Source organism: Mustela erminea, chromosome 5 (assembly GCF_009829155.1).
Source record: "Mustela erminea isolate mMusErm1 chromosome 5, mMusErm1.Pri, whole genome shotgun sequence".
NCBI lineage: Eukaryota > Metazoa > Chordata > Mammalia > Carnivora > Mustelidae > Mustela > Mustela erminea.
In genome coordinates, this window is record NC_045618.1 from 107173994 (window position 1) to 107189851 (window position 15858).

General features: G+C 41.8%; 1 protein-coding gene across 1 annotated transcript; it reads right to left on the bottom strand.

The window, feature by feature from the left end:
- Positions 1-2633: 2633 nt before the first annotated feature.
- L3HYPDH (trans-L-3-hydroxyproline dehydratase) lies at positions 2634-15848 on the bottom strand. Its single transcript, XM_032344362.1, has 5 exons — positions 15239-15848; positions 10574-10743; positions 7583-7705; positions 7356-7493; positions 2634-3930 (listed from the first exon to the last, which is right to left on the bottom strand). The coding sequence occupies exons 1-5, from the start codon at positions 15744-15746 to the stop codon at positions 3805-3807; spliced, it is 1065 nt and encodes a 354-aa protein (XP_032200253.1). The 5' UTR covers positions 15747-15848; the 3' UTR covers positions 2634-3804.
- Positions 15849-15858: the final 10 nt, after the last annotated feature.

The window sequence follows — 15858 nt, forward strand, 5'->3', positions numbered from 1 at the left end:
ACACTTAGCATTTTGGAAAACTGCTAGATACACAAAGCCTATTTTTGAGTGACTGTAGAAGGAGAACCTGGCAACCAGGAGACCAGTTAGCCCAGATAAGAAATGAGAAGAGTCTGAATTAAGACATAGTGAAGAAGGAGAAGAGATTTTCAGGAAGTAGTATACGAATTAGGGTCTCTGGATATAAACAATATACACAGGCACGGTCTCACTTAAAAAAAAAAAAAAAAGGATTCATTGGAGGGATAGGGGGAATTCAGATTACAAAAGAATAACCTAACAGCTAGCCCCAAGAACAAGAGAAATCAGGGCAGAAATAGCAGGTAGAGATGCAGAAATGAATGGAGGGCAATCTCTTTTAAAGCACTATTGGAGTAAGTCCATGTCAGCCATTTTCAGACCTTACATCATTTCTCTCAAGATCCCAGGTCCAGGGAGAGAGTCTGGCAGTTCCAGCAAGGCTGCGTGCGGAGGATGGAGAGAGTTTTCCACAAGGAAAGGGGAGTGTTGTTGATAAAGGAAGGAGTAAGGAATGACGCCAGCCAAATCCACAGACATCTTCGTCTGAAGCTTCAACAGACAGGACAAAAGGGCATGCACAAGAAGGATAAATCGCAAGTTCACGGCTCATGGGAGGGAAGCACCATTCATCAGGTTAGAGAATACAGGAGGAAGGGCACGTTCTAGGGGCGTTAGAGTTTGACTTGCCCACTAAGTACTGGGCCTGCAGTACGGCTCTGACCCTCAGGATTTAGGGATTTGGAAGTTGTCAGCCTCTCTCTCCAAGAAAGAAAAGCATGGGCATGGATGTGATGAGTAGGGACAGGGTGTTGAGTGCAGAAAGAGAAGAACCACGGGTGGAATGCAAGGGAGTAGAAAAAACTAAGAAGCAGGTCAAAGGAGAAAAGCCAGGCAGGTGAGCGAATATTTAATGAGGCACCTTGGCCAATTGAGGAGTCAGCGTCTTGGGTTTTTGGTTTTTATTTTGTTTTGGTTTTCAAAGTAAGGTAATTTCCTCAGCCTCTTCTCAGAAAAGTTGCTGTGACCATTAGGTCGCCTCTCGGTGGAGAGCTCACAGCTTCCTTATATGTTTTAGAGCAAAAAGGAGAAGACTCAACTGTAAAGCCTGGTCCCAAATGGGTAACTAAAATTGATCAGTTATCAAGTTTTGCTCCTAAATGCAGTCGTAGGCATAGCATCGGTGTCACCCAGGAGCTTGCTGGAACTGCCCCCACCCCATACCTAATAAATGAGAACATGTAGTTTAAGAGCTCCGGGTAATTCTTACCCACATGTATGAGAAGCATTATCCTAAAGAGGGATGGTATGGAATTTGTGGGTTTTAGGAATTGAAGAGAAGGGTGCCCCAAGTCTTACGGGGTCTAGAGGACTTGGAGCAAAACTCATTGCAGCTTCATGGTGAAGAAGAGATGGCCCTGGGCCCACATAATTACAGACCTGATGGGTACTCATGGGGACTGGGTACCAACCTCGTAACCTTCAGAGCTCCTGTGAGTGTCTCTGTGGCTCACCCAGCACCAAGGGCACAAATGTACTTGCTCTAACATGGACCACACTTGCCTGCCAGGAGTCTGCAGTAGAACCCCACAGATTGCATAAGCCCTCGGGGGCTGTTAGATCTGGCAGGTAGGTCAAGCATGATTTCCAACGAATAATGAGGTAGAAACCAAACGACAACAGTCAAATAACAAATGGAAGATGAGAAAATGTACCCAATGAGCAGAGTCAGGAATGTAGAAGTTTGACTCCAGAGGGAAGAAAACAGGGGTGACAGCAAGCTAGAGAGGGAAGGCAGACAAAGGATGTTTGTGTCATTTTGTTTATGATGAACACGTTTGAGAACCTAGAGCTAAGAGATCAGTGAGGGAAAGGTGATTGGCTTGAAGGAGCTTAATTAATGAGGCAAGACCCTTACCAAGGATGGGAAGGGATAGTTGTGAGCAATATTTAGAATATCTATTCAGCAGGGCTTCGTGACTGGTTAGACACATGGAGGGGTGTGGGGGGGGGGCTTAATTTCCCTAGTGTTGACTCCAGGAGAAGCGGTGAAGTATAGAAGGGATGAATATTACCACAAGGGTTTGGCTCTGGTATGGATTAGAATTTAGAAAGATACAGGCAATGCCTACTTTTTAATGTAGATAAGTTAATAAGACTTGTGAAATTTGGAGAACAAATAATAGTTCAATTTTCATTTTATTTATTTTAAAATATTTTATTTATTTATTAGAGAGAGAGAGTACACAAGCAGGAGGAGTGCGAGAAGGAGAATCAGACACCACCCCCACCCCCACCCCCGAGCAGGGAGCCCCATGCGGGGGTTCAATCCCAGAACCCTGGGATCATGACCTGAGGCAAAGGCTGACACTTAACTGAGACATCCAGGCTCCTGTCTATTTTCATTTTAAAAGGAAAGTACAACAAATCTCACTGACATGTAGAAAATCTCTTGTGATATTAAGCTAGTGATAGTGTCATTTTTTTTAAGATAAGTGATTTCTTTACCATAGAATTTTATAGAGAATGAATGGAAAACATTAATTTTATATAATAGGGAAATCAAGAACATTAACTATAAATTATAAAGCTAAAAATCTTTCATTTTGATCTGGTAATTCAATCACACACTTAATAACTGGATGACAAAATCAGTTAATATTAATTACTTCAGTTTCCATATGCTCAGAAAAACAAATACTTCACAGGAATCTGCTGTCTATTGAGAGCAGCACGTATTGAATAACTTTTTAATACCTCATTTTTAGTGACTGAAAAATGATCAAGTTTTACTTTGTTTATTTATTTTCAAAGATTTCACTTATTTCTTTTAGGGAGTGAGAGCGCAAGAGAGAGTAGAGGGGCAGTGAAGAGCAGAGCAGGAGAAAGAATCTCAAGCAGACTCCACACTGAGCCTGACTCAGGGCTCGATCTCATGACCCTGAGATCATAACCTGAGCCAAAACCAAAAGTCAGACACTTAACCAACTGAGCCACCCAGGCGCCCTGATCAAATATTATTCTTAACAGATTCACAGACAATTAACTAGCAAGAATTAATAGTTAACATTTCTTTCAGGCCTAAATCTATGGGGCATGTGTTTAGTTGTGTAGGAGACTCACCCTACTCTAGTAATTCATCAATTTCCCGTGTTTATAATGCAGAAACAATCCCTTTTATAAGGGCCATAAAGATGTAGCAGAAATCTGATTATTCATTGGTCTCCTCACATCAGCTAATGGCACCTCAGTTACCTTGGAGGAGGAGCTGGGCTTTGCAGCACAGAGAACATCCTGGTAGGAGCCACAACATCTGTCCCCAGAAGCTGGCCCACCCTAGTCCTTCCCAGGCTGTGTAGGCTAAGAGTTTAGTACCCACAGAAACCCATCTCCTTTACATCCTGCTCGAAGAGAGGACATTATCTTACTCAAAACCTGGAAGACTAAAATACTGAACTTGTAAGAGTCGTCGTGAGGGCTACAAATCAAGTTATAATTCAAAGAGCATCTACAACAAAATATTACAGTAAGTAGCATAGAATAACATTTTAAAAGTAACAAGACTGAGGTATTAATTTTACCTGGTATGTTAATAACTAGACAAATATTTGGAATTTTCAGCATTTTGTAGGTTAGACATAGGTGACATTTATACCAATTACATGTGCAAATATGAGGTATAATGATTATATTTAGTTACAGCATAACACTTCAGAAAGAATGGAAGTCATACAATTGGGTATCATTTTCCACATAATTCAGAGAAAGCCCTGAGGAGTACTGAAGTCACTTGAGAAGGAATCCGTCCTTCAGTGGGTCGTCATCTTCCACTATAAAACTTGCTGTACCTGTGTAATGGGCTTGTCCAGACACTTCCACTATAACAGCTTTAAAATCCCCACATTTTGCTTCCTGAGAAGAGGAAAGGAATATAATATCAAAAGACTGCACTTACATTGTGTCTGGCTAGAGCCATATTCTTGGTTTTTACCATTTTAAAGAAAACCCAAGGGTTAATCTAGTAGGTAATGGAAGGTTTTTAAGGAGAGTGACACAATCGGATTCGTGTTTTAGATAAGTTTAGCTGCAAAATGAGGACAAATCAGAGAGGAAAGCAATTAGAAACCTAGAAACTTCTTCAGAGGTAACCTTCATTCATTGATGGGCTCTCGAGTCACTAGGGCAGTTTTTAGGGAGGAGGGAGAACAACAAAACAGAGATACTTTGCAGGTAGAATCGGCAGGCCTGGGGACGGACGCATGTGGGAGGTGAGGAGTAGGAATAAGTTCAGTGTGAGCATAGTTCCCGGCTGGGGAGTGAAGCAGGGACTCCCATTAATCAAGATAGCGAATGAGATAGGAGGAGCACATTTAGGAAGGAAGGAAGAGCTTTTTGACAAGATGACATGTCTCCGAGACCGTCATTTCAAGGTGAGTTTGGTGGACAGCTGGGAATACGAGTGTTAGACTCAGGAAAGAAGCACCTAGTAGGCATGGGAGGGGGGAAGGTTCAGGAGTCATCACCAGTGTGTGATTGGGAGCTGAAGTCTCAAAAGAGGGTAAAATTGCCCAGTGGCATCAAGATGCAGAAGAGGTGAGAAGGAAACTAAGGATGGAATGCTGGGGACCCATAGGTGGAAGGACAGAGAGAGGAAGCTGGGGCAGAGAGAGAGACCAGGATGGCGCCATTGCCATGGGAGAGCTTGGAAGCGTCAGGACAGAAAGGGAAGGCATATGGTGAGAGTGAAGATGTCCTGTCAAGTATGACTATTAGCTACAAAAGAAATAACTCCAAATCTTAACTACAGAGTATCCTTTTTATTTCTTAATTTTTTAAAGATGTATTGATTTGTTAGGGAGAGTGCGCACGCATGCAAGCATCAACAGGGGAAGGGGCAGAAGGAGAGGGAGAGAAGCAGACTCCCTGCTGAGCATGGCGGGGGGGGGGGGGGCTTGATCTCAGAACCCCAAGATTCTGACCTGAGCCAAAACCAAGAGTTGGACACTCAACCAACCAACCCACCCAACTGCCCCTTATTTCTTAACTTTTAAACATGAGAATAACTAAATCTTGTGATAAAATACCAATTACTAGATTAGGATACAGTAATTTCATTATCTTTTTATAAATCTGCTGTAATAAAAGCCTCATTGAAAACTTGCTTTGTCCAATAACAATATAGTAGTGTTAACAGTGTAGGGTCTACACAGAGGGGTCCACGTTCAGAGTTTGGGTCCGATATTCACTAACTGTTTGACCTCTGGCAAATTACCTAAACTCTCTAATTCTCCATTTTATCACCTGTTTAAAAAGGATAATAACAGTACTGACTTGCCAAGTTTCTTGTGAGAATTAAGATGGAATATATATATATATATATATATATATTTTTTTTTTTTACTTTATTTATTTTAGAGACACTCACAGAGGGAGAGTGAGAGAGAGAATCTTAAGCAGGCTCCATGCCCAACTCAGAGTCCAATGTGGGGCTCAATCTCACAACCCTGAGATCACGACCTGAGCTGAAATCAAGAATTGAACACTTAAGTGACTGAGCCACTCAGGTGCCTTGAAAAGGTATGCATAAAGTACTTAGCTTGGAACTTTACAGTGAAGCACCCAATAAATGTTGTAGATTATTTTATCTTCAATCTCAGACTTGAAGACAATTCCAAATTTTTACATAAAATCACTATATTTAATAAGAATCCCTAACCTAAAAGAAAACTCAATATTCAGAAAAATCAAACTTCAAAAACACCAAATTAGGATATAAAAGTCTGTATTACAATATTTTGTTTTGTTAAAGGACTTTTTATGAATAGATTCATTTACTAAATGTATCTACTAAATTCTTTCCTAAATTTACTTAGTTTAGATTTCATTTACTACTATTTATTAGTGAACAGAATTTATTTCTGTTAGCACATTTGAAATTTGATTCTATTACAAAAGTTTTATTTTTCACAACTTTTCGGGATTTTCACAACCTATTATAAAAAATGAAACACTCCTATAGAATAAAAACAAAAAGGATAAAAAAAATCCAAACCCTAAGTTAGTGGTTCTCAAACTTTTTGGTTCCAGGACTCCTTAATGCCTTAAGATTTGAGCATCTAGGGGCCCCTTGGTTGCTCAGTTGGTTAAGCATCTGCTTTCTGCTCAGGTCATGATCCCAGGGTCCTGGGATCAAGTTCTCCATCAGGCTCCTTTCTCAGCATGGAGACTGCTTCTCCCTCTGCCTGCGGCTCCTCTTACTTATGTGCGTGTACTCTCTCTCTCTCTCTCTGACAAATAAATAGAATAAAACAAGATTTTCTAAGAATTTTTGTTTACATAGATTATATCTATTTTTTTAAAGATTTTATTTATTTGACAGACAGAGATCACAAATAGGCAGAGAGGCAGGCAGAGGGAGAGAGAGAGAGAGAGAGAGGGAAGCAGGCTCCCTGCTGAGCAGAGAGCCCGATGCGGGGCTTGATCCCAGGACCCTGGGATCATGACCTGAGCCAAAGGCAGAGGCTTTAACCCACTGAGCCACCCAGGTGCTCCAGGTAGGTTATATCTATTAATATTAACTAAATTGAGAGAATTAAAGGTATTTATTCATTAATTCATTAAAAAATAATAAACCCATTGCATGTTATTGCAAACAACATATTTTTGGGAAAATAACTGTATTTGCCAAAGCAAAAAAATTTTAGTGAGGAAAATGGCTTGTGTTTTACATTTTTGCAAACCTCCTTAACGTATGGTTTTATAGAAGACAGCTAGATTCTTGTACCTGCTTCTGCATTCAGTCAGTTGGCTTATCACCTGTGGTGTAGACTCTGCAGAGTCTACCATACACTCGTGAGACAATAAAAGTGAAAAGCAAATAATGTCTTAATGTTAATGCATACTAAGTTTTGACCTTGTGGGACCCATGGAAAGGAACTTGGTGACCGCCAGGGCTTCCAAGCCACATTTTGAGAACCAATATCCTAGCTGAACAGAAGTTTTTACAGGCCTGCTTTAAAATTCTCTTTTGAGATGGGGCGCCTGGCTGGCTCAGTGGGTTAAGCCGCTGCCTTCGGCTCAGGTCATGATCTCAGGGTCCTGGGATCGAGTCCCGCATCGGGCTCTCTGCTCAGCAGGGAGCCTGCTTCTCTCTCTCTCTCTCTCTCTCTCTCTCTGCCTACTTCTGGTCTCTGTCAAATAAATAAATAAAATCTTTTAAAAAAATAAATAAATAAAATAAAATTCTCTTTTGAGAGCTGGGACCTAACACCCAGCTCAGGCCTCTTCAGTGTCCAAAGTAGCACACTTGCACAGAAGCAGCTACAGGAGTCACTCACCCTCACAGCCTTGCCCGTGAATACTGAGCCGGTGGTACTGCTTTTAAAGGCTCTGGTCTGGTTCAGTTCTAGAAGCCCTTTGTGGTACTGTAAGGCAATTCGGGCCGTCACTCCTGAGCCAGTAGGACTTCGGTCAACCTGTTTCAGAGTAAATGAAGGTGAGAGCATGCACAGTGTTCCAGTTGCATGCTGTCCGGCTTTTGAGCCAAACGTTACAGTTTTAATACCTGTTCATCTGCAAACACACAGATGTTGGTCGTTGGTTCCTCACTATAAGTGTCTTTTCCATCTGTCACTATGGTTCCGTACAGAAAGGAGAGGTCTTCACTCTCAGGATGACTGATTTGAAACTGCAAATGACAAAGAAAATCATCATGTAATATAAATTGTCATGTAGATTACTACAAAATATATATTTTGATTCAAATTTATCCTTGTAAATGATATAGATGGGGTCCTCTGAGGCATAACTTTTCACTCTGTCATTTTTAAAATACTTTTGGGTCAAGGCAGGAAATGATGTCTTTGTCTAGATGAATAAACATAGTTTCACTGGATTAGTTAGGATTCCTGTCATACCTTGAGTCCTGTCTAGGGAATTTGTCCTGCATATAGCCTCTGCTAAAGGAACAGTCCTATTTTATATACACACAGACTCTCCAAACACTCCCACTCTTTGAAGCACTGACCCCAGGATGGTTACTCCACAGACTGACCACGGCTGCTCAAACAGGACAGGCTAAGACGGTCCTGTGCTTCCTCTCATGAGCTTGAAGGGGATAAGGCAGAAGAACCGGACGGTGAACATCTAGAGCTGAGGTGAATTCCATGGCAGAGATGAGGACTTGGAAGAGGCTGGGAGGAGGCAGGGAGGGTGAGTGACACCCTTAGCTTCTTCTTTGTAAGTGTGTTACTTTAGAAACCGAAGAGGCCGGAATTGGGTGTTAGGTAAGCTTCTTCACTCAGCTCTCAGAAGAGAATTTTGAGCAAGCCGAAGTTATAAGAATGCAGAAGCTAGTAGGTAAGAGAATGGTTGGAAGGGGAAAAAAAAAATCTGTAAAGGATGAAGTCAGCTGGTGTTATAAAAAGCAACAGGTAAACTCAGAGAGAGCACGCACTGGATGCTAAGTCCCTTCAGTGGTAAAGCAAGGTCAGGCCCAAGTGCTTCCTGCGCTTCTCGGGAGGTCTAGGTTAACTTTTCCTCAGCTTCTGTGACATCTGTTAGCTCTCAAACTATTATCTCACTCCACATGCATCCTTACAATTAGTACATTCTGCTACTACTTACCTGTCATCGGGAATAAGTAGATAGATTTGGGTTCTTAAAATCCAGAGTCCATCCAAAACCAAGTTTAAGAGGTCTCCCTGCTGATCTTTGCTCTCCATCCTCCTCAAGCCCCCATGCCCCATCTGTACCACAGAACCATTACCTCTCACTCTTCACGTCTGCTTCCCCCACCAGACTGAGCTTCTGGACGGCAGGTTTGTTTTCTCCTGGAGTCTCTAGCATCTAACATAGCGTCATGTGCGTCTCACTAAATTCTAGGTAAATGTTTGTTAAAAGAAGGACTACACCTGAAACTCACATTATACCATCTGTGAACAAACTGGAATTTAAATAAACACTTTTTTAAAATGAATAAAAATGAATGTGTACTAACTTCAGTCCCTACCAAAATGGCCTTTCCCTAACTCTACCTCAGTGGTGTGAATGGTCAGCAGTTCACAAAGTTATTCTGCTGCCTGATTCAGCACCAATAGATAATATTATATATGATCCTCTCATACAAGATTTTCTCCTGTTTTTCTCAGAATGCCTCCTCCCTCAAAGTCTACCCCTTCTCACCTTGGTAAGAAGTTCGTGCTTTAATGACAAGTCCAAAATTGCTCCTTTTATTAAGAAAACTATGCCTTTTTCTCTTAATCTCATTAAAAATAAAGTGAAGTTATTTCATGCCAAATTTTAACTCAAACTATTAGCTGTCTGCTTAGTGAACAGAAAATTGATATAAATTCAGAACCTCAGAAATTGCTGTGATAAACTAATTCTAGCTATTGGTAGTTATAGTCCTAGATAAATGACAATTTAGAACAGAAATAAAGTATATATTTTCATCTTTTTAAAAACATTTTATTTTTAATTTTTTTTCAAGATTTTATTTATTTATTTGACAGAGATCACAAGTAGGCAGAGAGGCAGACAGAGAGGAGGAAGCAGGCTCCCTGCTGGGCAGAGACCCCGATGCAGAGCTCAATCCCATGAGACCTGAACTGAAGGCAGAGGCTTTAACCCACTGAGCCACCCAAGTGCCCCTATTTTCATCTTGTTTAAATTAAAAAATTATGTTAAAGTTGCAAGTATGTTAAATAGGCCTATAGTAATTATTAATACAAGTATATAGGCACTCTTTCACAAGTTATTTTTTACTTAGAATAGCGATGAAATTCTTACATGCTAAAACATGCAAATACTGTACATGAGTTTTATTTACATGTCCCAACTTTAAGTGTAAAATGGCAGACTTGTGCTAGAAATGAAAGAATATTCTAGATATATTTATTATCTAAACTGATTTTATCATAGTAGTTTTCCCAAACCAAAACTTGACTTACTCGAGTGGTCATTTAGGTAACTTCTTAGCAATATAGGAAAAATTTACTAATTAGGAATTAATGTTCTTTGTGAAATAAGACAAGGTCTGAACAGATTTAATGAAATCTATTTGGGAGCTATAATTGACATTCATTGTCTGCAAGTCTTGGAGAATGACCACAAAGCATATGCATTTCAAATTAGTGAAATACTATTTGATACATTTTCTGTATGTGTAAATAACCACAAATTATACTAGTATGTATATAATTAAAATTAACAAGTTACTTCTTGAACATTTATTGTAGGTAGGCACTATTCTAAGTCCTTGGTACCTATTGTCTGACTTCATTCTTATAACACCCTCTGAAGCAAGTATTTTGCAATTCCCATCTCACGACAGGAAGGTTTTGGAACTCATTTAAGGTTGTGAAAAACTTTGAAGTGGCAACACTGGGACTCCTAGATAGTCTTGTTATAGAGCCCAAGATCCTAACCAATGCCTTATTTTTAGTCCTATTAATAATTTAAATATGTAGATATTTAACTGCATAGATGTGTAATTTACATTCCCTCCATGCCACAGGGGCGGGCACCTTGTGATGAAAGCAGTGTTTGTACTGACCTGAGCTTTGACTGCTTCCGTCACTGCACTCGCTGCATCCACAAGGTCCCTTGTCTTTGCAGAACAAATGTCAAGTCCCAACCTTTCAGCGCTAACAAATGCATAAAATGCCCCACCATATGCAATATCTACCGCCATCTTTCCATGACCAGGAACATCCACTAAGAGATCTAAAAAAGATGTGTTTGAAAATAAGTTTGTTATAGTATTTTGGCAGTACAATTCAGAGCATTTTTAATATGTGTATTTTGGTGGAGGGGTACTTTTTCTTATAGAATGAAGCATTTTTAAAATGAGTAAGCATCAATAATAATAGACATTTAGCTGAGTGATCTATTTTTAACTTAATGATATTCATCTAAGTCGGAGAACATCTAATGCCATGTTTTTCTTAAATTATGTATACTTATTTTGTTAACTACTTTGAGGATCTTTGCTAGAAAACCTTATAAAGGCGGAGAGAAGGGAAATCCTGAGGCATCAACATGTGAAAACAAGGGCAGAAAATAAAAGTCCCCTCTCATTCTACTATTAGGAATCGTTTAAAGATTTTATTTATTTGTCAGGGAGAGAGAGCGAGAACACAAGCACAGGGGGCAGAAGGCAGAGGAAGAAGCAGGCTACCTGCTGAGCAAGGAGCCTGATGGAGGACTTGATTTCAGGGATCTGGGATCATGACCTGAGCTGAAGCCAGACGCTCAACCTACTGAGCCACCCAGGTGTCCCTAATAGGAATAATTTAATATAGGATTTTGGATCCTATTCACAAATTGGCTTTCTTCAGCTATAATGTCAAAACAAAATGAAAAAAAGATTTTTCTATGTAAGTTATATATACTAATTCATCTATGTATTTTCATCTCATGAAGCAGGCAAATACTCAGAATAAAGCCATTATAGAATCACTGATGTTTACCGTATTTTTTTGTGTTAGGGTTTGAGATTATTCTAAGTCCCCAGCTTTCCCAAAGTTTCACCAGAATGTCAGTTGTTTGAAGTCCTAAATTTTTATTTCCAAAAGAATGGGGCTGGATAATATTTTGGGATATTCAAACTGTTTTACCCCTTCTTGCATTTTCCTCTTCCTCCTCCCCAATTCCAGCTGTCTTGGTGATCACTACCTCTGGGAGAGTGCATGGTGGGGGAGAAAGAAGGTTTTATGGAAACCCAAGATCTGGGGGGAAAGATCTTGGATTTCCATGAAGCCCAAGTGTCCAAGTTTCCATAGAACTTCAGTGTCCTGAAGGGTCACCGTATTTCTCTTGGTCAGTAGAGAAATTTCCTCTGGACCGAGGAAAGAAGTGGCGGGTCTGGAGTGCAGAGGACCTATGCTGACTTCTCCCAGCACTAGGGGAGGCTACAGGGTGTAACAGAGGTAGCAAAGAGGAGGGGAGGCAGGGACAGGGGCCACATGGCCAGGGGAAGATGATGCTTCACTGGTTGACCATGTAGGCTGGTGACCAAAAGGTTCTCTTCTTCAAGACCTTAACTCTTTTTTTTTTTTTTAAGATTTTATTTATTTATTTGACAGAGATCACAAGTAGGCAGAGAGGCAGGCAGAGAGAGGAGAAGGGAAGCAGGCTCCCTGCTGAGCAGAGAGCCGGATGCAGGGCTCAATCCCAAGAACCTAGGATCGTGACCTGAGCCAAAGGCAGAGGCTTTAACCCACTGAGGCACCCAGGCGCCCCAAGACCTTGGCTCTTTTAAGAAAGATTTGCTACACATGTATCAGGAAAGGGGACAGCATGTAGACCGACGAGACTAGGCAAATCAACAAGGTAGGATCGGGTCTCAAATTCAGAAACTCTGAAAAATAAAATACAGCTTGCATGCCTGAGTTTGCACACTGAGTCATACAAAGATACCAGTCAGTATGCTCTCAGTCCCAGGCTAGCCCCCAGAGCCCTTCTAACACATGATGTGTCAAAACAGAGCAAATTTATAGTGAAAAAAGTGAAATATGCCTGTGGAACTTAAGAGCAACTGTGATTGAAACATGTCTCTATCTTGATGCTAGTGTAACATAAAAATCAGCCTTAACGAAAGGAGAATGAGGAAGTAGATGGAAAAGAGAGGCTGCTGGAAGCTGGAAAGCTAAGTGTGGCTTTGGTGTCCTCATGTATAAAGTGGAACTGCTAAAGGGATGAAGAGATAAAAAAAAAATGTGATATATACAATGGAATATTATCCAGCCATAAAAATGAAGACTGTTCTGTCCTGTGCTACAACATAGACAAACCTTGAGGCTATTATGCTAAGTAAATTAAGGCAGTCATAGAAATAACACTGCAAAATCTCCCATGAATTAGGTGTATAAATTTTTCAACTCTTAGAAACAGCAGAATAATAGTTGCAAGGCACAAGGTTGGGAGGGGGAACAGGGTGTTACTGCCTGATAGATACAGAGATTTAGTCATGCAGTTGGAGGAAGTTATAGAGACATGCTGTTCCGCATTGTGCTTATAATTAGCGCTATACTGCATACCTAAAAATTTGTTAACAGGGTAGATCTCATGTTATATTTGTTTTTTTCAACTACAAAAAAATGAAAGAGCTAAACAAAAAAGAAAAAAAATGGAACTATTATTCCCGTCTGAAAGGACTGTTGTGTGAATTCCATGTGATAATGCGGGGGGAGTGCTTGGCACAAACGGGCAATACGTTAATGTTAATGGTAAGGCCAAAAATTTAATTTCCAAGGGGAATAGGGTTCTTAAGAGGATATTTACACTTGTTAATCACCATATTCTTCTCCCAATTTCATTTACTTAGTTACCCATTCAACAAATATTGACTACCTACTGTTCTAGCACTCGAACACAGTAACACAATGAAGTTTTCATTTTAGCAGTGTGGAAGGGAAAACAACTCAGCAATCCTCTGAGGTGGGTACTGTTGTCATCTTCATTTTGCAGATGATGACCTTGAAGCGTGGAATCCCTTTTGCAAGGTCATCAAGATGGAGAGGGGGTAGAGCAGTAACCTTGAACACTTGTCAGTCCACCCTTTTAGCATTATTCAAAGTAGAGAATTTAGGATCTTTTTTAATGACTCAAAGTGACCATTATGGCCTACCAATTATCGAACAGTCACACAGTGTTGCTCTCAGGAACTATGTGCTTACAGATTGGCTGCCCTGCCCCAGCCAGCCCTGAACTATGATGTCATTGGTGACCCTGCTGCCAGCTGTCATTTCCCTCGAACCTAGAGTGCTTCCAGTCTGCTGCTGGGGTTGCCTAAGGAGAAATTGGGTAGCGAAACTATTTAAACTGCTGAGATTTTTGAGATGCAGTCCTAACCAAACTCCTGTCTATATCAAGTGCCCTCCCTATCCAGATGTGACGACATTCTCTCCTAGAGGTCAAAGTTTCCCCAGGGGAATTCTTATCAATCTGTGTGTTTCAGCTGTCTGAGGTTGCTCTAAGACTAGCAAATGCCTGGGCTATTACTGCCTCATTCATAATTAGGCTAATCTAGAATCCAAATCCTCAAGAAAGATCAAGATATAATAGCATGCCCCTGATGTTTATAGAAGCATTATCAACAATAGCCAAATTATGGAAAGAACCCAAATGTCCATTAACTGATGAATGTATGCAGATGTGGCATGTATATATGTATGTACCTACCTGTATTTAGTGGAATATTACTTAGCCATCGAAAGAATGAAACCTTGCTATTTGCAACAATGTGGATGGCTTAGCATAATACCCTAGTGTATTATGCTAAGCGAAATTAGAGGAAAATATCGTATGATTTCATTCATTTGGAATTTAAGAACGAAACAGATGAACCTAGGGAGAAGAAAAAAAAAAGAGCGGGGCAAACCATAAGAGGCTCTTAATGATCGAGAACAAACTGAGGGTTGCTGGAGGGGAGGTGGGGGCCTAGACTAAATGGGTGATGGGTATTGAGGCACTTGTTATGATGAGCACTGGGTGTTAAACTACAGTCCTCCTGTCTCTCGAAATGTATTTTTAAAAATTTTTAAGTACTTTGCATACTCTCAGTAAATCCTCACCAAAAACTCAATGAGATAACAAGTGAAAAAATACAGGCACAGAGAAGTTAGTAATTTGATTAAGGTTGCATAGCTTTAAGGGGTTATCAGGATTTGGACTCAGACAACAGCTATTTTTGTTCTTCAAGAATAAAATCAGCAACATCTATGTCTTCCCGGTTTATAAACTGCTTAGTTCATTCATTCTTATTTAATTATTTCCCAAAGAAATGGGGAAGGCACTTTCACAGGTGAGGAAAACAAGACAGGGTTTAGTAACTTGTCAGGGGGCAATGTCTAGTAAGTGTCTTCTGAACCAGCCAGTGAACCCTGGCACTTTGGCTGTTCTTTGCTCTTGCCTTGACCCTATCTGACTTACCCAACTGTGCAATCTCTAGGAATGCCTGACAGTGAGGCATGAGGCGCTGAGTAAGAGAGACACGGAATTCTGTACTCCTCAAGCCCCTCTCAAGACCCAGACGAAATAATCTGCGGCATACACGGAACAAATCTGCAAGGCTAACATGCTGACAGACATTTGCATTGAGTTATCTTTTTATTAACTGCAAAGGCTTGTGGGTGGGTTAATTGCACTGCGTGAGTTTCAGGCCAGAGAGGCAGTGCAGTTAGTTGCGTCCCAGGGCTGGGAGGGTCTCGTCCTTTACCTGTGGCCAGCGCGAAGGCCGGGACGCTGTGGAAGCGCACCCTGCCACAGCTGCGGCCGCCCTCGCATTCCACGAAGGCGGCCACCAGCCCGCACGGGCAGTGGATGTTGACTCGGGCCTCGCGGACGCCGGCCGGGGGTGCGGGTACCAGCCCGAAGTCGAGGGCGAAGCGGCCCAGCGCCAGCACTGCATGGCCGCACATGGAGCTGTAGCCTTCGTTGTGCAGGAACAGGACGCCCAGGTGCGCCTCCGGCAACTCGCTAGGCACCAGCACAGCTCCGTACATGTCCCGGTGACCCCGGGGCTCGAACATGAGCCGTCGTCGCAGATAGTCCAGGTGCTGGCGCATGTAGCGCCGCTTGGCCAGCAGAGTGGGGCCAGCCACTTCCGGACACCCCGCCAGCACGATGCGCAGGGGCTCGCCGCCCGTGTGCATGTCCACCACCGACAGCGCCGGAGTCCCCGGGTCGTGCGGGGGCAGCCGCGGCATCGCCAGCGCCTTCTCCATCGCCGGAGTCCCGGGACGCGGCGACTTTCCCGCAGTGCGAACCTGGAGCCCACGGCCTAACCGCCTACTCCGCGGGAGAGCGTCCCTCCGGGGCGGGGCGTCGGAGCAGAGA

Bases quoted from the DNA above. Each gene is read 5' to 3' on its own strand.
- L3HYPDH (XM_032344362.1), bottom strand. From the start codon at position 15,746: ATGGAGAAGGCGCTGGCGATGCCGCGGCTGCCCCCGCACGACCCGGGG. The intron at 10,744-15,238 runs GTAAAGGACGAG...CATCTTTTTTAG, and splicing joins GGCCTTCGCGCTGGCCACAG to ATCTCTTAGTGGATGTTCCT. The intron at 3,931-7,355 runs GTGAGTGACTCC...TCCTCTTCTCAG, and splicing joins TCACGGGCAAGGCTGTGAGG to GAAGCAAAATGTGGGGATTT.